At 35.3% G+C, this 24,759-nt stretch overlaps 2 protein-coding genes across 3 annotated transcripts; one reads left to right on the forward strand and one right to left on the reverse strand.

Annotated features, from left to right (window-relative positions):
- Nucleotides 1–2,976: 2,976 nt before the first annotated feature.
- Nucleotides 2,977–7,125, forward strand: LOC117635824. Of its 2 annotated transcripts, XM_034370192.1 has the most exons (9): nucleotides 2,977–3,002; nucleotides 3,093–3,515; nucleotides 3,655–3,739; nucleotides 3,840–3,881; nucleotides 4,495–4,663; nucleotides 5,438–5,490; nucleotides 5,603–5,824; nucleotides 6,364–6,410; nucleotides 6,584–7,125. In XM_034370192.1, the coding sequence occupies exons 2-9, from the start codon at nucleotides 3,208–3,210 to the stop codon at nucleotides 6,636–6,638; spliced, it is 981 nt and encodes a 326-aa protein (XP_034226083.1). In that variant the 5' UTR covers nucleotides 2,977–3,002; nucleotides 3,093–3,207; the 3' UTR covers nucleotides 6,639–7,125. The 2 variants fall into 2 exon arrangements, with proteins under 2 accessions (XP_034226083.1, XP_034226084.1); XM_034370193.1 differs by lacking the exon at nucleotides 3,840–3,881.
- Nucleotides 7,126–14,668: 7,543 nt separating this feature from the next.
- Nucleotides 14,669–18,650, reverse strand: LOC117636043 (protein STRICTOSIDINE SYNTHASE-LIKE 10). Its single transcript, XM_034370471.1, has 3 exons — nucleotides 18,202–18,650; nucleotides 16,036–16,299; nucleotides 14,669–15,344 (listed from the first exon to the last, which is right to left on the reverse strand). Exons 1-3 carry the CDS (start codon nucleotides 18,495–18,497, stop codon nucleotides 14,777–14,779), a joined length of 1,128 nt encoding a protein of 375 aa, XP_034226362.1. The 5' UTR covers nucleotides 18,498–18,650; the 3' UTR covers nucleotides 14,669–14,776.
- Nucleotides 18,651–24,759: the final 6,109 nt, after the last annotated feature.

Genomic DNA, 24,759 nt, shown 5'->3' on the forward strand with positions numbered 1-24,759 from the left:
CTGATTATGTCGGAGGTTTTCTATATAAACCGTCGTGGTTATTTCAATTCTTGTCATTAATTAGATCTACCGACGTAGGATAAGAAAATCAAAGAAAAAAATTGTTAACAAAAATTCTTATTAAGACGACGGTTAAAATCAAAGGTACGACGTATAAAATGAATAAATACGATGTTAAATTTTAAAATACGATGTTAAATTTTATAGTACGATTTAAAGATAACGTCGTAGAACTATACGATAATGACGTCGATATATTTATATTTTCCGTCGTTGTAAATTAATTTAATATGGCGATATTTTGTATTTTAAAGCCGTGGATTTGTTTGTAATTATACGGCGTCTTATACGAAAACCTCGTCGTGTTATTTTATGAGTAAAAGCGGCGGCTTTTATTGAAATCGTCGTCTTTACTTTCTACGTCGGTCGATTCATAACTTCTGCCGTCCTTTGTTGGCTTTGATTTTACACTGCTGAAATCTGTTTCAAATAGGCGTCGGTTGTTTAATTAGGTACGTCGTTGTTTTTGAACAGCCATTTGAATCTCCATTTTTAGTTGTCTAAGGTGGTATAACACGACGGTGTTTTTAGAACCGTCGTCTTTTTAAAAACCACGACGGTTTTCACTTAGACCGTCGTTGTTTTCTGGTCGTCTTTTTCACTTTTTGTAGTAGTGGGTGGTCAATTGACTCCTGCAACCTCTGAAATCCTCCATTAGAGAAGCCAAAGTTGAACCTCGCAAAGTGTTCGACGAAATGCCTCAAAGGGGCAACCTGTGTGCAGCTGGGTGGGACTATAGGTGCTGGGCTTTCGAGGCTGGGAGATGGAAAGGAGGGATGAGAAGGAAGAAGAAGAAGAAGAAGAGTGTCTCATTTGGTGGTGGTGGTGGAAAGCAGCAGCTCTCTCGAACCAAGTCCTAGACTAAGCACAAAGTGATGGGCATGTACTAGACTAAACAAAAACTTAAAAAATAAAAATGGTAGGCAAGATACTGATGCAATTCTAAGCCCAAAGTCAGGGGCATGTAATTGTAGCAACAAAAAACTAAAAAAATAATAAAGAAAGGTAGGCCAAATCCACAGACCACGGGTTGGTCCAAGTTTTTTTTTTTTTGGGTCAAACGGGCTGGTCTAAGTCTGTAACTCAAAAATATGTTCATTTATTTTTCAAGTAATTAAAAGTATGTTCATTTTCATTAAACAAGCAAGCACACAAATCCAGGCCTAAGTCTCCAGAAATTTTAAAAGACAAAGAAAGCCATGGGTGTGTAGCTCAAGGTGGAAAGCCAGAAAACACGAAGTGGAAATCATGGAGACAGAAAGCCACAATACCACAATGTGAAGTTCGAGGGTCATAATGGACGTCTATAAAAGAAAACAATGGGAGAAAAACCCTAGCTCCACTAATTTTCTTCCTTTTCATTTCTCTCGATCTAAACCTCTCTCTTCAAACTTAGAAATAAAATGGCATCTTCATTCCCATTTTCTGTCAATCTAAACATAGCTCCGCCAACACAAACATGGGGGCAATGAGCTGCACTTGTAAGACGTTGACCCCTTCAAGCAAAATTCCTAGATCCACCAATACTTATAAGCAAGTAGAGAAGCATTATCCAAAAAACTTTGGCGGTGTGTTTGGCTCATAAAATACTTGAAGTCGTTGCACATTAATTTGGGGAAAACCTTGGCACTGAAATCAGACAGAAAAAAAAAAAAAAAAAAAAAAAACTTGGCACCGAAATGAATTTTATATTTTTGTGAGGAATGTGTGCAGCAGTTGTCACATAACATGAAAGCCAAGCCCAAAGAAAATGTGATATGGCCCAGAAAAAAAACAATAATTGAAATAACGAAATCCCAACCCGTCAAAATAAAGTTTGCCCTGTTTCACTTCGCTCATCTTCCTCTACAGCTGCTGCGCTCCCGTCAACCAGCAACCACCATCCACTGCGGCGACGACGACCTCCGCTTCCTCTCTCTCTCTTTCTTGCTCTCTCGGTCTCTCTCTCTACCCCTTCGCGTGAGCAATAGGCCCCAACACTCAAACAACCACAATTTTTTTTTTCTGTTCTTGGTTGTTTATTTGATATGTTTTCATTGGTTTGTCTTGGATATTTGAGTGAAAATCTAATTTGAAAGCTGATAAATTTCTTCTGGGTTTTGCAGTGCTCTGCTTCACTTTGTTGATTTTGCTATTTTACTCTTGTGGAACTCAATGTTTAAGCTTTGAACAGGTATTACTCATTGCCAAATTGCTCTGCTTTTTCATCATGGAGCCATGAAGATTGAGTCTTTGTGGTTCAGTGTTGGGAGTAAAAACCAGTTGATGCTCAAAAATGGACTTGTTGACTTTGAAGGACTTGTTGTCCATTATTTACTGCAACCATTATATTATAAAAAGTAAAGCTAAGCACAAGAACCTCATACTATTAGTTTGTCTGGTAATTTTTTTTTATTTTATTGCTAATTTAAGCATTGATACGGATAGGCAATACGATATCATATGAAATGAGAAAATATGATAAATCTTCAAAAATTACGATACAGTTATTAAAAATATATATAATTTAAAAAAAATTATAAATGATAAATATAGTGTAGCATTTTGGGCTTTCTTTTATGATTCTTTATATTTGTTTAGCCTGTATAGCTTTTTTCACCCAAACATAAAATTATCCAAAGGCCATTTTAATACTATTGCTTAAGACCCAAACCCATAAACAGATCTCTGTAAAAAACATATACTACAAATCCTGTTTTAGCAAACAACGTCGTCACTTGAGATAAACGTATCCGAAAAGTCAAATACTCGTGTCCAGAATGTGGGATACACGTATCCGTTGACTTCAATACGTATCTAATTCATGTCGGAACATATCCGAAGAGCATCGTATCCAAACGAGTATCCGATACGGGATACGCCACTAAATCGCTTTCTAAAAATAATAAGCACCTTCGTTGGACTATATGCAGGGTATCATGTTCTTCTGGACTGACAGAGAGGTAGCTCGCGAATCTGTCGATTGGAATTTCTATAGTGTTTTGTTGTAGTATCTGAAACTATTTGTTATTTATCAATTGGTACTTTTGCAGATAAGGCCAATATTTGGCACGTGCCACGACGACTCACGTGTGTAGGAGGTCACTTCACACTACAGCTTCTTCTTCTATTCTTCACCCACCTCCCAACCCAACTCACTGTAACTCAATGGCAACGGTGGACCTAATTGAACCCCCAACAGTAGAAACTTCATGCCCAGAAACCCCTTCTTTTTCTTCTTCTCCTCCGCTTTCTCCAAAATCAGCAACCCCATGTCCCCAAAACCCAACCCAAAGCCCCTCCTCACCGTCATCAGTACTAGCGACACCGCTGGCAAGGCTATGGAGACCCACTGCACAGAGAAACCTGAGAAATCAATGGTCCAAATTAGCTTCTTACAGACAGCAATGGGCATCTTCTTCTTCTACTGCACGATCACATGCCACCGCTCTTGTAAACGCATATCTTTCTCAAAAGTACTACTCTCCAGTCTACTTATGCATACCTTTTTTATCATGGAGACCATGTGCTGTTCTGGCGCATGGTTGGAATTCAATTTCATGCTTAAAAATCCATAATTTTGCATAAAAGCTTCATATTTACTGATTCTTTCAGATACATGCCTTCCATGGAGTTGGGCGCCTTGAGGGATATTCCTAATATAAAAAAGAAAGCTTCTCTGAAATTGTTTAAGCAGCAGGTAACAGTAACAAGCAAGCTTTTACTTACTTGACTGCTTTTACAACTCTTGTATCGTGATTAGTGTACAACTTCTGCTACTTTACTTAATTTTGTTTCAGGTGCTTCATCGAGGCAAACTTTTATCATCATATAAACACATGGTACTCATCTTCTTCTTTTACCATCTTATTTTCTTTTCTTGTTTTATTAGAATTTACACATCTTTATTTTCTTTTTCTTTTTTGGGAAAAATTAGATTGGATGAGGAACTAGAAACATTTTTCATCTTAGTTTATTATGTCTTCAAATTGTCAAGTGCTTAACTCCTGGCAGGAGGAAAATATTCTGTTCTTATTTTAGAGTGGGACTTACATCATGTGTCCACATTTTCAAAGAATACAGTAAGTCTGGTTCTGGTGTTGGACTTGTTCACAACCTCAGACTATAACAAACTAGAATCTAGCTACTACTTGACAATATGACTTCTTATTGTTCATATAATCAGTGAGTTGTATTATCTAATCTAAAAGTAGACAGCACATAGTGCTTGTTTTGACTCAAACATTGAGGCTATTAATTTTAGAATAACACATTGGTACATCAAATGTTCTTTCAGGATCATGTCAAAATGATTCAGATAAGCACTTTGGACCTAAAAGTTACTGAATAATAAGTTTGGTTTGACTTCTCTGGTGATTATCATCTTTATGACATAGAGTTGCATATTAAATAATAAGCAAGGATCTTTATGACGTAGCATTGTTTTATCTCCAGGTCTCAGTTGTAATTCACATGGTTAACATTAGTAGATCCATGAAATGCTTTCTCAAATGCGCGAGCAGTAGCCCACTTGTACATTTTTCTGGCTATTCCGAAGATAAGAATGATCCTGGGGATGGTGGTGGAATTCCAGTCTTTACATTTTGGACGATCTCTTGCTTCGGTTAGTTAAATTAAAGATCATCTATACTGCGTCTTTCTATATGATATTGATTTATCATGCCTGTATATTTTGTTCTTATTCATACAATCTCAACTGGAATAAACCCAGTTTAATTTTGGGTTCTGTTCTTTAAATTAATTTGTAGTTATTATTAATTGGGTCATGGAAACACATTTGATTCAAAATTGCTTTCCCTAGGTCCGATATGCACCTACCAAATTACTTATCTTTGTTACTTTTTAGGAATAATATACACAATCAGCATGTGGTTGCAGAAAATCAAGAACTAACTCTTGATTTATGACAATAGCATTAGATGATATAATGTAAGGAAAATACAAAATTATGCTCTGTCATTACGTAAGATTATGTTTATCTTGTCACAATGTGGAAGGTTTTTTGTGGCTTGAAAATTTTCAAATTCCAATTTACCTTGCTTAGTTACATGAACACGTGCATGGTATAGAGGTTCAAATTTTGTGATGAGTTTCTCGCCATTTTGTTAATAACTAATTTGAGAGGTTAGGGAATAATCTCAAGTGACAAAAGACAATACGGGTTAGGACAAGTAAAGGGAATATAGTATATGAGGGGTCTCTATCCAAACTTTGCCTTGCTAGCAACATTTGTCCCTTGGTACTTTACGGTTAGTAAAAGATTTAGCAAAAGAGTGATTGTGGTATTTTGCATCAAAGTAAAAAATCTGTATATGTATAAAGCTACTGTCATATAAGTTCCACATGATTGTGAACTGTGATTCTTGAACAATCTCAGAAGAAGTGGCAGAGGAGCTTGTCCAGATGTTTATATTGGAGTTAAATTTGAAGGTAAGTTGCTTCTTATTTGCTTCTATGGTAATTTCAGCATGTTCTTAGTTACATTTTTTTTTTTTTTTTTGGGGTCGCTTTATTACTTGTTTGTGCTGTTTTGTTTGTGCAGCGTTTGCTAGTGGTGGAGTTGCTATCCATTAGTTGCAAAGTTCCACCTTTAAACAGTTTGCATTGGTCAGATGAGCTTTATCCGGGAGAATTTAGTGATTTGAGTATATGTAACTTATACTCTGAGGAAACTTGTAAGCCAGTCTATCCAAGATTGGATGATCAGAAATCTGAAATGCCAGCTGCGCGATTTAACCCGCAGCCAGATCATGATGTTTTGCAGGTATGGTTGCCATTGATTTAAGCTATTGGTAAAATATGTTTGTGCTCAAATGGGTTCTCCTCTATTTTCGTATTTACCCAATACATATGGAATTTTCTAGTCAGGATATACAATATAGAATCAGTTTTCTCGGATGAAAAGAATTTCCAGTATGGATCTTAAGAATTGAGACTGATGCAGATTCAACATGTTTTCTTATTCGCTTTCAAATAGTTGTTTACCTAAGTGAAATAGAAAATTGCCCATTATAGTCGAACAATAAAAGTTAGGATGATATTCAGTTCCTCTGGGAGGTTCTAATCGGCACTAGGCCTCACATTCTGAAATGCAAAACATCCCTTACATCATCAGTAAAACTTAGCAGTACCTAAGCATTTTGGAGAGTAACTAAAATGATTAAGATGGGAAATATCATATAGATGGGGAAGGTATGTTTACTTTAAATGCAGCTGCATATACTGCCTGGAGAGATGACAATATCAATTAGTCCTAATATTTGCTATGGATTTCAGTACCTCTAAACCAATTTGATTTTGCAGGTTTATCTAACAACATGGCTTGCAGAGGTGAACATAGATTCCGACAGGTTAGAATGATCTTGGTTACTTTCTAAGGTCATTTCAGACGTTCTATTTCTATTTTGATAACATTTGTGCAGTTGTGTACCATAAATTATTGTTTCTTAAGTCCCACAAAAATGAAATACCAGGATGCAAAATCATGTTTTAAAGGTTTGATTAGTTGCTTCTCTTTGTAAAGGGTGGATGAAATATTTGTGGAAGTTGGCGATGAAATGCATGTTACGATTTCATGAGTTGCTGGCCTGTCTAGAAACAAAACGTTTGAAATTTTGTCAAGGAGGTATTTATGTTGATATGCTGAAGATTTGAGACTCTTTTGAAGCGTCCGTGTTATTTGTAAAGAGGGAAATGCTTGAAAATGCCCGAAGGTTGATTCTGCCAAAGTCCCCAAGCCCCATAGACCACAGGAAAAAACAAAGAACCTTCAAAAGGTGTAGGCGTCTACATAACAGAAGTCATTCCAACTTTGCAAGTGAATTGAAATACTGATACTACTGTAGTTGTTTATGTTACATGACCGTATTTAACATAAATTAGAACTAATTCCTATCTATTGCTTTTAAGCTTTGGTTTAAGTTTTCATGGACTATTTGACAATTTTGAAGCTGAAATTACTGAGAACTAGCTTGTGGGGCGGATTGGAGTGCCAAATCGTTTTCTTTTTCATTTTGTGGGTGGATTGGATCTATAAGCGCAGGTAATTTTGAATTTGATGTCTCAGCCTCAACGACTCTTCTCAAGCCAGTGTGTTTTGACTTCTTATTTGGAAAGTGTATATGTATTGATCAAATTATAGCTTTAATTGTATCTTTTTGTAGGGTATTTATTCTCACATAATGTCAAGAGCAAGAACTAATACAAACACATCAACCCACTATATAAAACTGGACTCTCTTTATAAAAATAAGGAATGTGGATGACCACATAACATTCATAACACCTACTATACGAATAGCTTGTAACTTATGTACTAATTTTTATTGCTGTGGGCTTGTAATTTATGAGTTGTAAATATATTTATTGATGCAAGTCTATAAATAAGAGGTCTTACCAATACGAAGGGAACAAGTTTAGAGAACAAATTCTCGTTTTTCCCTTTCCTTTATTTCTCTCTACATTTTTCTTCTAGTTTTATAAAGGGTATACTAGTGATTTACCCCATAAATTTGTACCTAACTTTTGATTTACCCATTATCTTTTTTTTAAAAGAAAATTAAGGATACGAACTTTTTTTTTTTTCCGTCAATTTTCCCCTCGCCGTCTAATCCTCAACATTTCATCCAATTTTCTGATAAATCATTAAAAGTATATTTTTTTGTTGTTAAAAAAATAGGGCACCAAGAAAAAAACCCTACCCAACCCACAGACCTAGCGCCCCCTCTCCTTCCCCTCTAGTTTTTTTAGGGGTGAGCACGATTTGGGTTGGACCGGTTTTTGTCTCAAATTAGAACCAATCCGATACTATTCATCTGGTTTGGTTCGGTTCGATTTTAATAAAAAAAATTCAAAAACTGTTCGGTTTGGGTTGAATCGGTTCAAGTTCAGTTTTGAACCGGATTAGAAAAATTATTTTTTAATACAATTCTCAATTGAAATATTATTTTTTTACTTAAAAATTAACAAATTATTCAATTTCATATAAAAATAAATATTAAAGTTAGAAAAGAGAGATATTTTGAAATTGAACTTGGATAAATATTAGTTTTGTTTTTTTTTGTGAAATTAAAAATATAGCATTAAATATAAATATATATTAAAATTATATTTTTTTTTAATTTGACTGGTTCGGTTCGGCTCGGTCCGATTTTTGAAGACATGGAACTGGATCCAAAACTGGTCTGGTTCGGTTTTTGACTGGTTGTTGACTTTTTGGTCAACTCAATTTTTTCCCGATTTGGTTCGGTGCGGTTTGGCTCGGACTTCCGGTTCGCCGGTTTGAGTGCCCACCCCTAAGTTTTTTTATCCTTCCCATCCTCTTCTCGATGCTTCTCCCCCAGTGACTCTAGCCCATTCCCAGGGATTCCAGCTCAGCCCCTCTCTCTCTCTCTCTCTCTCTCTCTCTCTCTCTCTCAACCCCAAGTGTATTTTCACTCAATATTATCACCTCCTCCTCCTCCAAAGGATGCAACCCTTTCCTCTCCCACTCATACCCACCTCCCTATCCTCTACTCTCTCAACTCCTCTCTCTCCTCTCTCTCTCTCTCTCTCTCTCTCTCTCTCTCTCTCTCTCTCTCTCTCTCTCTCTCTCTGAATGGTTAATGGGAGTAAAGGAAAGCTCATATAGAACCCATAAACATGATCAAAACGTTTTTCTCTTAGCCTATCAATGGCCAAGTCAAATGGGTATTTAAAATAACAAATGTATATTGCTTCAATCGGTGAAAACAAAACAATCATGTTGAGTTTTTGAAATTAAAGGTAGGTGTTCATGGCTTCGTGAGTTAGAATTAGGGAAGTGGCTAGTGGAATTGGATGGAATTTGGGGGAGGAGGAAAGGAAGAGAGAGAGAGAGAGAGAGAGAGAGAAGGCTGTGGGAGTGGTGGTTTGATTTTTATTAAAATTCTTTTATTTTTTTGTATTTTATATTTATAGTCCCGATCTCTTGGACCACAGGAGTCCAAGAGATTGTGGTCACCCACCGTTGGATATTAATCCAATGGTTCAAAATGATATATATAAATGCAATATGACATAAATGATTATTACCCGATTCAAGTCATAAATGAGTGAACCGTTGAATTTACATCCAACGGTGAGTGACCATAAATCTCTTGGACTACAGGGGTCCAAGAGATCAGGACTGTTTATATTTAATGTTATTTTATTTTTCAGTATTTAGTTATTTTTAATGTACAAATTGACCAATTCGCCCTTATATTTAATGGCAAATTAGATAAAATGTTGATGATTTAGACGGTATAGGGGAAATTGGCCGGAAAAAAAAAGTTTATATCCTTAATTTTCTAAAAAAAAAAAGGACATGGGCCAAATCGAAAGTTATGTGCAAGTCCAGGGGGTAAATCACTAGTATACCCTATGTTATCAGCACAAGAGTTCTTGGTATTATTTATTTCTTTGTTTAATTTGTTCTTTTACTTTTTGCTTGAGCTAGAGTCATGACATGGTTCAAAGTTTTTGCACTCACCCATGAGATTTCATGAGCTTTGATTTTAATTATTTACTATATCTTATGTTTGTATTATACAAAAGATCAAGGCCTGAAGTCCCTCGATCCTCATCATTTAAATAGATCAGGACTTGAAGTTCCTTGATCGAATCAGAACCTACAATTCTTTGATTCTCAATAGCTGAGTGTCTGAGTACCTCAATTTTCCAAAAGTAAATAAGGACATGAAACTCCTTGATTTCGTATTCATCATATTCGGAATTCCATAAGATTTACATATCTCACGAATCCGAACCAAAAGTTTTGGGCTTATATGAATTTAAATGTATCAATTTTAGAACCGAAGTTTTAATTGTGTCAGCCTTGAATCAGAAGTTTCGAGTGCTTATACATTAATTTGAATATGAAATTCAAAGCACACATTAATTTAATTGGATTTACGCATTTGAACATGATGCTTCGAATACATGTTATTATGAATATGAAGTTCATAGTTTTTCATAGATTTTAATATTAATATGAACCTGATGTTTATTGGTTCTTTGTGCCTATTTGACATTTGAACTTCATAGAACCTAAAGTTCTATATCCATGAGATGAATTATCAAGAACTCAAATTTTAGAATCACATGGCAAAATAACATACTTTGAGGCACATTGAATTGGTTGGAAATCCAATTATGAAGTTGCAGTTCTATCTATAAATTGAATACACGTTAAAATAGGCATATCTTAGATTTTCATAGTCTTTAATTATTTTATTTCTCGTTAATACCAATTCAATTTTTTTTTGTATTTTATTATATTTATGTTTTGATTATTAGTTTATTTATTTCGTTTTACAATCGTAATATTACCCCCAAAATATTGACAACCAAAGGCATCTATTGGAGAAACATAATACTTTCTTTTGTGGTTGTATTACACAACCACTAAAGTCGTTGAAGCCCATACCATTTTATATATTACATTACTGGTTCGATTGAGACATGTTTCCAACGAACAACAATCCTCCCGTACATTTTGTTTTTGGCATTCAACTACATTTATGCATTTTTGGATGTTTATGTGCCTATTGCACAAACATAATGTACGGGATGAATTATCAATGCAAATTGAAAATCTAAGTTGGTTTTGGTGCACTTTACCGCATGTTTTAAGGATTGTTCATTTGATAAGACAACTTTCCCGCTGTCAGGGGGATATGACAGTTCCTAAAGAACGTCGTGAATTAGCCTTGAATACATCTGCTTTTATCTTATCAAGATAACGCATATATAAGTTACATAACTATAAGTAACTATCAATAATTAATATGTTGCATGCTTAAAGCATGACGTATCTATATGTTCTAAAGACTTCACTCCTAAAAGTGGAGATTATTTGAAAAATTCAAGCCCTATCGAAAATAACTCTCTATAGGAGGTTATGATCCATATATTCTAAATAATTCATCTTAATAGAGATTTTTGTCCCATGAGTGACAACAGAAGCCCCTGAAGAGGCATTGGTACCCCAAATCAATGAGATGCTTATAAATTATGCACACACATGCACAAGAGAATTGGGCGATCACGAATTGATGAGACATTTGGTTTATTAGTAGCTATTACAATCATCAAGGGCTATGATTATTTTAAATCACATTTCATGAATGTCGACAAGTTAAGTGATTGGCCAAAATGGAAATAGCATTATCACTAAATATGACGTGTTGGATATTGAACCTATAACTCAAACACCGAATTACAAATGTTAAGTTTGAAGGTTACGGATTTGTGTTTGTGAAGTGAAATAAGATCACTAATATGACATAAGGTTTCCTAGTAGAGACATGGTTTTAGTCTCCTATACCATCGTAGATGCATCCACATTTCTATAAGTGCAATTGTTATTTTAATTCTAAACTTATAGCATGTGTTAAATGCATATTTAATAAGATTGCATGGTACATGGAAATTTTCAATGCTCATGAAATATTTGAGATAAATCCCATGAAGGGACTTCTTGAAGGATATAAAGTACCATGGTATTATTAATTAAGAGTTAACACTAAGAGTGAGAGTATTTTGAGTTCAAATTTGATATTTGTAGGGACTTTTTGGTTCCAGTAGTTGCAAATGGGTTTGAGCTGCTGTAAAGAACAAATGGGTGAAGTTGCTCATATGCTTGAGTTCAAGAATCAAGCCCCAAAAGTGCATCGAAAAGTTCGTGGAGCCTTAGGAAGCACTTTGGTTTCTTTCACCAACGAGAGAGACAACTGCTTACAGATCAATGTTATGGCTTGGCCTAAGTAGCTTGTGGCATGGGAGTTGAACCTTCATGAGTTTAGCATTAGAGAGAGAAAGCTTGGATTTCTGATGAGAAACAGAGATGCAAAGCAAGGGGAGAGGGAGATTTGGGAAGGTTTGATGAGGGAAGGGAGGGAGAGATGAGGATGAAGGGATGGGTGGCTTGAGAAGATTTTCCAGCAGGACGATTGCTTGGTCGTGCTTTGGGTGGTTTGCTAGAAGAGAAAAGAAGAAGATGGGAGAACATGGCTTGAAATTGAAGGTTCCAACAGTGAGTGAGAATGCTTGCTCGGTATGGCTGTGTTATTCTGCTGGGTAGGAGATGCCCCCTTTTATAGGCGCTGGAAGCTCCTTTTTTCCAGGAAACCCTAGCTGGTTTTCTCCAATTTTGCAAAGTATTCTTCTCTATTTTCCCTTCACTTCTTCCTATTCAACCTTCTTTTTTTGTGAAATTTCCTTAATCCAAACACACTAGGATAAGATTTTTTAGAGCTCCAGAGTCTTCCTGCAGTTGGCCTCTGCAGCACCTTCCATCCCTGGCAACGCTCTCTCCTCATTTCCCTTCTTATTTTCTGGCATGAGCTGATAGAGGAAAGAAATACCTAAGGGTGTTGGTTTGAAGAGTGTTTTACTTCCAGCAACCCGCACATGTGGGTTTCCTTTGGTTTTAACAATGGCTTGTCTTGGATTTGGCTCTAGTAATGTGCTAGAGGTTTTCTTGGGATATTTTCAAGATGTTGGGCCATTTCCTAAAGTGATGGGCCACTTTTTTTTTTTTTTCCCTCTCATGCTTACCCATATGTTTGGGCTCAAGAAATGAGCTTGAGTTTTGGTGCTCCCAAGAAGCCCAAAACTTCCACTCCTTGGACCATCAATAGGCCTCGTGAACACTCGTAACCATCCATACCACAACCCGCTCAGTAAGCCCCAGGCATTGGAGTGGCTTGGGCCCCCTTAAGCTTGTAACGTGGTTTGGTGCCAAGATAAAGGTTTTCCGCTTTGCCGTATTGTAATGCGCTATGGCTGAGCCAAATGGCACTCGACGAGATGATAAGTGCCGATTCATAGTGCCAATACATTTTACGGGCTTGTTACAACCTTTCTCCGTGGCAGGTTTCGTATTTGGTTGGCGTGGCACGTGGACCATAACTTGTGCAAGCATACATGACAAACTCTTACGTATTCCAGTCAGGCTTCTTCCCTGGTTAAGTGTTGTACTGGGCTAGAAATATATTTGGGCCTAACGTTGAATTTTTTTGGGCCTCAACAATATTGTTGTAACATATTCTAACTATTAGATAAGTTGTTGATGCTCCTATATAGTTCAATCATTTGAAAAGTGAAAAGCACGTCAAATAGTGTGATAAATGATCATGTATATGAAGACAAGGTTGTTTATATAACTAGAATTAAAGAAGGGTTCATCAAAGGTGGTGGAGCAAAACTCTTTACCAAAGTTTTTTTATTTCTTTTTCTTTTCGAAGTCAATATTCCAGATTTTATTGAAGATCATGGGGGATATGAATTGGGGGGAGCATCCCAGTTCTACTACATATAGGATATATGTGCGTTGTACTCTTTTTCTTCGACTAGATTTTTGTTCCACCGGTTCCTAGCAAGGTTTTAACAAGGTAGCATAAGCGCTTCCAACACCATATCAATGATTTAGAAGAAAGTTGTACTCTTTTTCTCTTTGCTTCGGTTTTGTTCCACTGGGTTTTCCAAGCAAGGTTTTTAATGAGGCAACTATATCATTGTATGGTGGCCATTCAAGGGGGAGTGTTATAAACATAAGGAATGTGGATGACCACCATAACATCCATAACACCCACCATATGAATAGCTTGTACCTTATGCACTCATTTCTATAGTTATGGGCTTGTAATTTATGAGTTGTAAACGTATTTATATCATTGTAAGCCTATAAATAAAAGGTCATACTAATATGAAAGGAACAAGTTCAGAGAACAAATTCTCATTTTTCCCTTCCCCTTATTTCTCTCTACATTTTCCCTCCAGTTTTATAACAACTCCCACATATTATGTTTCAGAATGCCTTCGGATTAAATAATCCTTTGTTCTAGTAACCTGGTTGAATATGCCTCCAACATAGTAATGCGCCGCGCCCCCAACCCCCCCTCTAAAATAAAATAAAAATCATTTAAATGTTTAAGAGTGACAATTTCGAATACGACTAAAAAATGACACAAGGAACAGCTACGATGATAATATCTTAACGTATTTATAGAAAAAGAAAAAAAAGAAGATAATTCATGTATAAAGACACAAGGGCTTATAGTTTAAGTGATTAAGAGCATCTATCATGCACTCGAGGTCGTAGGTTTAATTTCCCCCTCCCTAATAGTGATTGTATCAAAAAGACTATGCATAACTTCTTAATCTTTTCACACGTGTTTTCTTTTTTCTTCTAATTATCTCTTTAAGTCCATCTTTTACCTATTAATAGTAAGAATACTACAAGATATCATATGATTCTGAAATAATGAGAGTCAACATAGGTGAACCGTGAAATGCACTTAATGGCATAGTATAATACTTCTAGATGGTCATCTAAATTTTGATGAGATCCCACAGTATAGGATAACAATTTTGAGATGAACTATTAATTTACTGATGTAATAAAAATGCATCTTATTGAATGGTTTTTTATTGTTTGTCAATCTTGATTTTTCTTTTTTATTAATCAAGAATGGGAGATTCGAACTTGGAACATTTCCAACATTAGGAAGAGACGTACCACTAGATCAACAGCAACTTGTCATCAATCTTGAGGTAGAAAAACGTTATAGAATATTTTGATTTAATTTATAGGGATTCCAAAAAATAAACTCAAAGATCCACAATCATGTGCGCTGAAAAGAAATTCAAGCAGAAATTCACAAATCAAAGATCATGTACCATTACAATTACTCAAGTACTTGTTTCCTAATTCCTACAGTTCATAAATGCCTAGAAATGGCATTAAAACTGACCCAATCCACAGCTTGCCATCCTTCTCTTCCACTTCACTAATGAATCTCATATTCTTTCCCTCACAATCTTCCAAAACTTCCAAAATTTCACCGCTCTCGCTTAACTTGATAGCAGTTGCATGGGCCTTCCCTCCGACTAGTAGCGAATGCAGTTGTTTAAAATCAAGGGGAAGCTTTAGCAGTGACTTGCCAACCAATCTGTTAGAGACAAACCACTTCGCGAAAAATCCCCTCTTTGCATGCAGTGCAACCCAAAACTCCCCTTTCGAGTTCCTTCTTATGTTGTCTGGGAATCCTGGAAGCTCTGCAAAAGTATCAGTATTTCCAGCATTTGGACCATGAAGCCAAAGCCTCAAGATCCTGCAAGTAGTTGTTTCAGCCACTAGCACAAAAGAGTGGTCTTTGCTCAATGCAACACCGTTGGCAAAGGCAAGACCTCGTAGTAAAACTGTTACTTCTTTGTTTGATTTATTGTATTTGAGTAATCTGCCAGTTCGGTCTCCATTCAAGATTGATGACATGAATTGCCTGCAAGCCCACAGAAGCATGAAATTCTAAACTTTAAAGTAATTTTAGCAAAGAATTCCTAAGTACGGCGATGGAGTAATAAAATCCAAATGCAGACAATCTTAGATTATGGAAATAAAGGAAATGATGGCGAAAGAGAACAACAAAACAAGAAAAGAGCTAGCACTCCCTTTCAACTCAATCTGGCACTGTTGATTTGACATCCAAATTTTCGAAGAATCAATTGGACACTGATGCTTATAGAATACAAAAAAGAGACCATAACACCGAAATATAACTTTTGCATAGATATTTCTACTGGATGCTTTCTACAGTCAACACATCAAATATTTTACACAGGTTTTTTCATATTTTGAATCTTGATACATCTTGTCCAGATGATCTGGAGGCAAAATGTGTGACCATTGAAGTGAAGCAGACTACAAGTTATCTGAAGTTTGAAATTGAAAGAGCTTAAATGCCAAATTATCCCAAGAAATGTCTCTCGAACACACTACTTTTATGAAATTTGAAATTTTAATTTGCAGATTAAACTGTTGAAGGCTACATACTTTTGGCATGTCCTATCATTCCATCCACATTGTCTAACAAAAACTGAAGTGGCTGGTGAAAGGGAAATTCTACTTCAAATCACTTTCAGATGCAACCCTAAAGCCTAAGGAGATAAAGTAAGTATTTGTGCTTAAATTACCTTCTGTGGAATACTGTGCTTGAATCTGTGAAGTAAATCACATCCTTATGCTCATCAATGTCCATATCATTGGTGAAGCGAAGTGGCTGACCTTCAACTTCTCTGACCACTTGAGATGCCAAACCTCCAGCAGGGCCTACTACTTGAAGGCCAAGATATGCATCAGCAATATAGAGATCTCCAGTTTCTGTATCAAACTTTAGTCCTAAAGGCCTTCCACAAACATGCTCCAGTTCTGGTGCAAAAGGGCGAATACACTCCTTCCTGGAAAGAATAATTTCAATTAATTAAAGCTTAATAGAAAGCATTGCTATGAAACAGATGATATCAGTAATATATGTAAGCTTAAATTTAATTTAACAGGGTATGGAGCATAATCCCAATGAACAAAGCAAACTATCCCCCTTTCAGCTTAACTCCATGTGACTATGTTGGTAACTCCTTGCTGTAAATAAATTGACAAAAAGTTTAACATGAAATAAACTGTTTAGAAATGTTATCAAACTTTGTGCATCACAAAGTAAAACATGGAAAATATTTCATTGACTCTTTGATGTTAAAGACTCCATGTTCATGTATGGCTTAGCGCTAAACTGGGTATTAAGTGATTCAGGGGCTAACTGCATGATCAATTTTTGAGGTGATGCTACATGAATTGAAATGCTTTTCTAGGAGCAAACTTTCTTTATTAAAAAACTATGTGGTCAAGCACCAACTTTGACATGTTCCTGACATCCAGTGTTACATCGTTTAGATTGCGTTCCCTACAATACTGCTTGTGAAGTAAGCAGTGCTGCAGAGAGAAGTCTACCTCATTAGCTAAAGTACTTGTGAGGTTGTGCTGCTCTCCACTGCATGACATGCTTCTGGTTAACACGACAATGGGTATAAATTCTCAGTTCCTAGAACAAGTTGCAAAATAATTACATGGGATTAAATCTCTCTTCATGCAGAAAAAACTATTTATGTCATTATTTCATTTATATACTGTGAAAGTGAGTGCAAGGTACAGGGTTGAACCACATCTACTGAGTCCAAAGGTTTCAATGTTCATTGATAGGCTCTATTTCTAGTTAGCCATACTGCAGCTTTTGACCAAAACAGCGGTTACTAACAGCAGTTGTCAGCTAGTTATTAATCGAAAGCCAAAAGTACATACTAGAAAGAACATACATCAGCTCTTGCATACATTTCAATAGTTCAAAGTAATAATTACAAAATAATTGAAAGCATTGAATGACATTATTGAAACTTGGCACAGAAAGTTAAATTACGGAATAAGGTTAGATTGTCTGAAAATCAAATTCCTAGATTCTTCTGGGAGTGAACATCCTAATTATATAAGTTGTATCTAAAATATAGACAACCACAATCAAATGTATGTCATTTCCTAATAAAACTAAAGCACAAAGTGTTTTGTGTGTGTTTTCAGTCAATCCCACTCCTTACTAAGAACAGAATCTTGAAAAGTTAAACTTATTACAACATTTTACAGACCAAGGAATAAGGATCCTCTAGCCATATAAGGTTCCAGTCCACTTCAAGCATGTTCACACATTTTTCGTCAGCTTGAGCTCTGCTTAATTGGGTTTTGATTTATGGGTGCTTAGTCGAAAACCAACCAAAATCCTCTTAAGCTAGAGACAATCTGTTTGTATGAGATTCATCAGAAGAAAAGAAAACGAAAAAGTTGCTGCAAGAATTGTGAAGAGAGCTTTTCTGCAATTTGGTCCCATCCATGTTAGTTACACTGATGAACTCCACAAGTGTGCTTCTTGCCACAAGGTGCACAATAGAGCCTAATTTGATCATTCGAAGTCGACGGTAGTAATTCTAGTGCAAGTGCAAGATAACGTGAACTGGGTAAAATCTAAATTTCAAAGACCCCTTACAATCCATTTGGTCAGGTTGCTAAATGATCACAAATTAGTACATTTTGGCCAGAAATGCATGAACCGAAATCAAATTTTGAAGTGGTCAGTCTATTGAATTGATGGTCACATAAAAAAACCAAAAAACAAAAAGTATAAGCAGCTGATATAATTCAATACTTGCAAAGCACAGACACCAGCAACATGTAGAATTATTGAATGAAGCAAACAATATTCAATGCTTCAATAAAATGCTTGCAAGCACAAAACAGACATAAATAAGAAGGTTGGTTACCTCTGAGAAGAGGTGACAGCAAAGTCAGTCCAACGACGGTCGTTTTGATCCCACTTGAGAATACGGCCGTCGGCGACGCCGGTGTAGGGCCCACCGCCGTTGGGGTCGAAGGCAAGGCTCTCTGGGCCAAGGGCTCCGGGTACCTGGATTAATTGTGCAGTGTGGAGGAGGTCATGGGACCCTGAAATAGGAGCTACTCCATTACCAAAAAGCTTCAACAAATAAAGTGGGTTCAGAGCCAACACTACGGACACTACAGCTAGTGTTGCTGCAATCAAAGTTAACTTTGAGTTCATCTTTTTCTTTTAGAAAAATAAAAATTGGGTTTGACCCTCCAGCTAGATGAGGTCTGTTCTGCGTTGCTCTCGAGATACTTGTTGTAAGGAGTTGGGTTTGACCCTCCATGTCCAAAATTGGGAAGGTGATCATTCCAATTACAACAAACTTTTCTTCACCTAACACTTCCTTTCAATTTCAAAATACAGTGTCTTCTGTCCGGCCTGAAAAAAGTTTATTTTGTAAAATTTTAGCTCGTCAAATTCTGAGTGAATTTAGCCCAAATACTAGTCCACTTACTTCAAGTAATTTGGGCTCTTCAAATCCAAATCCACCGACTGAAAATCCATTAAACCAAATAGGCCCCAATTGAAATGCAAAAGTTGATTTGTGAGCACTACTTGGACAACTGATACTTTCTTTTGAAGACTCAAACGCATAACTGAGACCAATTAAGTTAGGGCCATGCAAAAGTCATGCAAGTCTTCCAATGTTTCTTGCCTTTGTGCATCTCAAAGCTTTAAAAATAAAAACTAAAACTGAGAAAAACTAAACAAATAAAAGTATTAAATTATAATTTAATACTTATTATTATATGAGCTCTATTTGCTTTTAAAAATATATTAAAATAATATGATATTTGGTATTTTGGATGGAGTTAAATTTTTTCAAAAGTGTCAAATTGCCACATAAGCCATCGAATTCAATTTAACATTTTGCATTTAACATCTCCATTGGAGATGCTCTAAGGTGCCTTCCACAAACTTCATAACTGATCTGTAAATTCCAAAACTTAGGCATTATTAAAGTTCAAAGTTCAAGCATAGGCTAGGCTGGCAACAAGATTTGTAACAAATGTATGAGACAAGATTCCTGTATGGCAAAAATTATTGTTGTACGCCTACCTAATATGTATAATCTCATCTAACAAAACTTCCGTTAGCTATACACTTCTTTCTCACCAAATTTATTAGAAATGTGGAACATATATAGTGTTCAGTTACTTTCAATGATGCCAATTCTTATCTGACTTTATAATTTTTGGTTTTATCTTTATACAAACGACAATCTATTCTAAACTAATATAATTTACAGAAAAGTGAATTCAAATTTAGGTGCAAATGGCCGTCCTCACTGCTCTGACTTATGCGAGTTTATAACTTTAATGATACCACACTTCATGCTGACACCTATGACAAATTACAATTATAAAGTCTTCTTTCATCAATTTAATAGTGTATTAATTTAAATAGTTGAATTGTCATTGCCCATAATGAACATTATGCCTCACATCTAATATTTTGGTGAGTTATTAACTTATCATCCTTACAAGAAGAGCAAAAATGTTACTGCAAAACTAGTTAAACCGGGTAAAATTTTGTTACAGTCGTCTCATGCCAGCCAGCATTGGTAAATTGGAGAGGTCATTTTCATTTGGTAAATGGTAAATAATAATTAAAGTGTGTTTGTTTGGATAGGGGATGGGGCAATTTACCCCACAAACCACCCTTTTCTTCTGCATTGACTGCCATTGTATTCTTCTTTATAAAAAGCAGGCCTAAGTCTGACTGACCCACTACACCGGGCAAGAATCATTGAATTTGAAGACTTCAAATATGCCAAAGGATCCTTGGTTTTGAAGATCAAATCTTTCTTTTTCAAATAAGAGATTTGGGACCATTTTTCTTCCCATTAAAATCAGCCATAACTACAGCAAATTTCAGATTTGCAAGGGCAATTTAATTATGGTATTGGTTCTTCACTTTTGTATTGGTATATGCATGTCTATGGACAATGGGTATGGTAATGAGTTGCCTTTGAAAATAATATTTGACCCTTTACATATCATATATTCCGTGTTGGTGAAGATATTTCGAATCACCAAATATTCCATGCTCCTAAAAATAAAAATAAACAAACAACACAGCGCATACTTTCACGACCCCAATTTGTATTTGCAAGGGGCTTATAGTTCCAGTGATTAAAAATAGTTATCTCTGCATCTGAGGTCATGTGTTTGAATCTCCCTTCCCATAATATTGCTCGTGTAAAAAAAAAAAAAAATGTTATAATTGAGTAATTCCAAAGTTACAATCCCAAAAATAGCCCATCACTTGTTTATAAACAAACAATTTAACCTTGTCATCCGAAATTCTAAATTTGGAACCCTTTCCATCCAAATAGATCCTAAAGGTCAAGAACTGTAAGCATAACAAGTTTGCACATAACATAAGCACATGCACAAGTGGCCTAGCCTCCTAATTTGAGAGTTAAATCCTAAGTTCCTTCATTAATAATAAACCAATAATCACAAGTGGCCTAGCCTACTAATAATTAGAATCATTATAAAGTACCACACATTCTAATATTATTGCCTTAGAAAGGGAAAAAAAAGAAAAGAAAGGAATTTGCGGATGATCATCTCCAATCCCAAAAGAAGCACTTTCTAACCTTTTGGTACCAAACATATGTGTTCATTATTGTATTACAAATCTAGCAACTAGGGTTTTTAGGTTGTTATGGACGTATTATATATATATATATATGTGTGTGTGTGTAGGTTTTACTTGAATTCTATATTCCCAAAAGGATCTGTTTAAACACAAAGTATCTCTTGGAATTGCAGTTGGGTTCTCCTAGTGCAATGTATCGTTCCATGAACATGAAAACCTTAAAAACAATAAACAAACAGTTCCAGTATAAAACTATGCTTAATTAACGGATTACATCATGATATTCGTGCGTTGACTATTTAATTAGTTTTAAGCAGCAGCTGCAGAGTTGACAAATGTCAAGTGTGCATTTTTACTGAGAATAGGAAATTATTGGAAAGAATGTTATGGAAATTCATGAAAATACCAAAGATGCTTTAATTTTATTCGGAACTCGTTCGAGAGTGATCGATTATGGATATGCTGGAATCATTTTTGGAGAGAAGCACCACCTGTGTGCTTCATTATAATCACTTAAAACCATTTAAATATAGAAGTGATTTTTAGCCTATCCAGAATTACTCACAAACGAGTTCTCAATTTATTTTGATAGCATGCGACTTTTTTGGGTAACGATTTCGGCACTGATGTTTATCTTTTAGCACTTCCACTGTGAGTGTATAAAATTACAAAATACATTTAAAGTGTTAAAGTCTAAATTAGAAGTGAAAAATCACTACGTAGTTTTTTTAAATTAAGAGACTGATGAATGTCATATACTCCATTATTAAAGCATAATCATCGACAAATCTGCGTTTAGTACTTTGTTCCAAAATCTGTACTTTTGGGCCCAAGATCTTCCTTAAATATGACTCCGTTACAACGAAAGTTGTTGTAATTTGATAAGATATGACAAGAATTTACAACGTTTTGAGCGTGAGTTTTTTTGCAATCAAAAATCCTGCACGTCAAGTAATTCGATGATAAGGTCTTATATGGGTGTCTGAATTAAATACCACCCTTCCTCATTCCATACCGATTTGACTTGTTCTTGGTATGAGGACATATTTCCTTTACTTTGAAATGCAGTTGTGAAAAGGCAATATTTATCATGCTACATATTTTTAACAAGTCAAATTAGGAAATGGGATAATAAAGAAAAAAGATTTCAAGTGGAAGGATAAATACTCTTAACTTGAGGTACACGTCTTTTATTTGCTACTTTGAATAATAGTTTTTCAGCAACCAATATACATATTGATTGTCCTCAATCGTACGAGAAACACTTGCATGAAACAGTAATAGCACTATATTACTATTTCCAGTCAATTACGGTATGCCACGCATTTCATACAAGTTTTTCTGCAATCGTACCCTTAATTTGAAGTTAAAATTTCATGCAAGATCTTCTTTCTATAATCCATTTAGAAATGTACTGTGTGACATCATGAGATACCTTTTTTTGACTAATAACAAGAGGTGAACATCTAAACCTTGTGTTATATAGAAAGCAGTGTAGAACTAATTCTGATAGCAGAGACGACTTTCAAAAGCCATTCCAACAAAGGCCTTCTTTTAGCCTTTCTCTTTGCACTTATTTTCCAACTTTGACAAATCGTTAGGCTTTTTCTGATAGTTTTTTTTTTTTAATGCCACTTTTGGTCGTGCATGATTTATTTGCATATAATATAATTGATCTCCCACCTAAGGCCTAACTTATGTCCTTGATCGCAATCTTTTTAAATCATTTGTTTATTTTTTCAAGATCTTCAAGTACAACAGTATCTCTTAAAACTATATAGTGCCTTGGTTTTGGTTGTGGGTTCACTGTATTTGCCGATAAGTCCCTTTAATTACACATCTAAATCATGATTGGATGCACCCGCTTCTCTCACTAAACATATAATTAGGACCTCTAACCATATCTTCTCTACTATTTTTAAATTCTTTTTTATTCATATTGTTTCCTCTTCCCTTGATGGCTCTATATAACTTACTTAACATATGATGAATATATTCTTCAGAATAAGTCCAAATCTTTTGGGTACATTAAATTATTGAGTAATTATGTTTGTTTGCTTCCGTTTATTTGATGCATTATGATCAGAAATTGGGGGCACGACTTACTTTATTTCAATATTATTATAAGAAATACTGAAGCGGAATGGCCTCATTAGTGTAGTAGTTTGGAGGAATTGCTCCCTCAAGAAATGCATTCAGTTTGAGTCCTAGCGCATCCGTGCAGTGTATATGAGTTTAATATATTATCGTCCCGCTCAATAAGAGAGGTTTTAAAAAAAAAAAGAAATTATTGAAGCATTATACGTGTGGCTTTGTTTAATTGACAAGTGGGTGGCTAATTTAAGGGTTAATTTGAACAGGTAGGTTTTGGTTCAACTTTTTTCAAGTGGCACATCTTATTGTCACATTTCCATTGATTCATGAATAGACTAACCTCCACCATATCTTGTCACATGTAACAATTTTTTTGAGCACGTCAATTTGTTGACATTGACCTAACACTAAACTCATATTAATTTCATTAAAAGTCAAATACTAATTATTTTGTTTATATAAATCATCAAAATATATGGAGTTTATCATTTGAGAACTTTTATCTAAAAAGAAACATAAAAAAAGTGGTTGACAAACATTATACCTTGAAAAGGTCCAAATGTGCCTAATGTGATGTGAAGTTATTTATTTCTAGTTTGGTGGAAAATAAAATAAAATAAATATTCCTACCTAAATTTCATAACTGAAAAAATAAATTAGAACGACTTTGCATTGCTTTTTATTTAATTCATCATCTTCAGTTCTAGACATCCATGATTTGTGGACCAAAACATAAAAATTCTAGCCCCCTTCCTCCCAAAAAACACTCTTGGAGTCTTTTTCACTTTGAGGGGGAGGAAGCCATTGTTCTTTCCCCCTCTCCCCTCTTCTCTTCCTCTCTTCCTCCTTTCATCTCTTCTCCCATTTTCAGAGACAAAGGGTTGTCCCTATTTGTCTTAGTTTTGTTATGATTTTCATCCAATTATTAAAGGCGGCTGCGGCTCAACGTCGGATCTTCACCTGCATTTCGGCGTCGGATCTCCACCACCATCTTTTTTGCAATTTCTTTAGGTTTGGAATAAGTTACAGAGACTCTTTGCGTTCTCTGTGTAGTTTTCACCTCTCATTTTGTGAGAGTTTTTCATCTCTCCTTTGTGAGAGTTTTATCTGTATTGTTATGGCTTGATTTTTTTAAGCTTTATCTCTTTTTTAGTATTCTAAGTTTGCAATCTTAGTTGGGATGCCTATGCCAGAGTTTCTTCGATCTTGCCTGATCGTTAGTGGAGATATACCTGATTTTCTTAATTTTGATATTAGACCACTCCGTTATTGTAATGGCCCTTTTGTGGCTAGTTTGTATTGGCTTTTTGTGGCTAGTAGCTTTTTAGCTGAATTATGAATACAATCATATAATTTCTCAACAAAAAAAAAAAAAAAAGACATCCATGATTTAGTTTTAATTATATATTGAACGTGAGACATTTCCTTATAGTAGGGATTTTTTATTTTTTTTATTTTTTTTTGGTGGGTTTGGACCATTACCTTATAGTTGAAGTTATGTTGTCCATGTGCTTATGTTATTATTTTATAAAATGTATTAATAACAAGAAATTTTAAATTTTTTTAAAAAAATAAAAAAAATCAAGGAATTAGCTTGCGAATAGTGCCACTCAATGATGTGTCGTGACAGCTTAAGACATGCCCATCCACGACATTAGGAATATTGGGGAGGTGGGTTGGGTATTATATATATAGAAATTAGTCGGGATTGGGAAAAAAAGAGTGGGTGATAATA

Source organism: Prunus dulcis, chromosome 7, assembly GCF_902201215.1.
Source record: "Prunus dulcis chromosome 7, ALMONDv2, whole genome shotgun sequence".
Taxonomy (NCBI): Eukaryota; Viridiplantae; Streptophyta; class Magnoliopsida; order Rosales; family Rosaceae; genus Prunus; species Prunus dulcis.

What these genes read in the sequence shown, in the direction of transcription:
- LOC117635824 (XM_034370192.1), top strand. Translation starts at nt 3,208, where the DNA reads ATGGCAACGGTGGACCTAATTGAACCCCCAACAGTAGAAACTTCATGC. An exon ending in TATCATCATATAAACACATG is followed by an intron (nt 3,882 to 4,494) that starts GTACTCATCTTC and finishes TTTTATCTCCAG; the next exon opens with GTCTCAGTTGTAATTCACAT. An exon ending in CAGATCATGATGTTTTGCAG is followed by an intron (nt 5,825 to 6,363) that starts GTATGGTTGCCA and finishes TTGATTTTGCAG; the next exon opens with GTTTATCTAACAACATGGCT.
- LOC117636043 (XM_034370471.1), bottom strand. Translation starts at nt 18,497, where the DNA reads ATGAACTCAAAGTTAACTTTGATTGCAGCAACACTAGCTGTAGTGTCC. An exon ending in GCTGTCACCTCTTCTCAGAG is followed by an intron (nt 16,300 to 18,201) that starts GTAACCAACCTT and finishes TATTCTTTCCAG; the next exon opens with GAAGGAGTGTATTCGCCCTT. An exon ending in AGCACAGTATTCCACAGAAG is followed by an intron (nt 15,345 to 16,035) that starts GTAATTTAAGCA and finishes GTGGGCTTGCAG; the next exon opens with GCAATTCATGTCATCAATCT.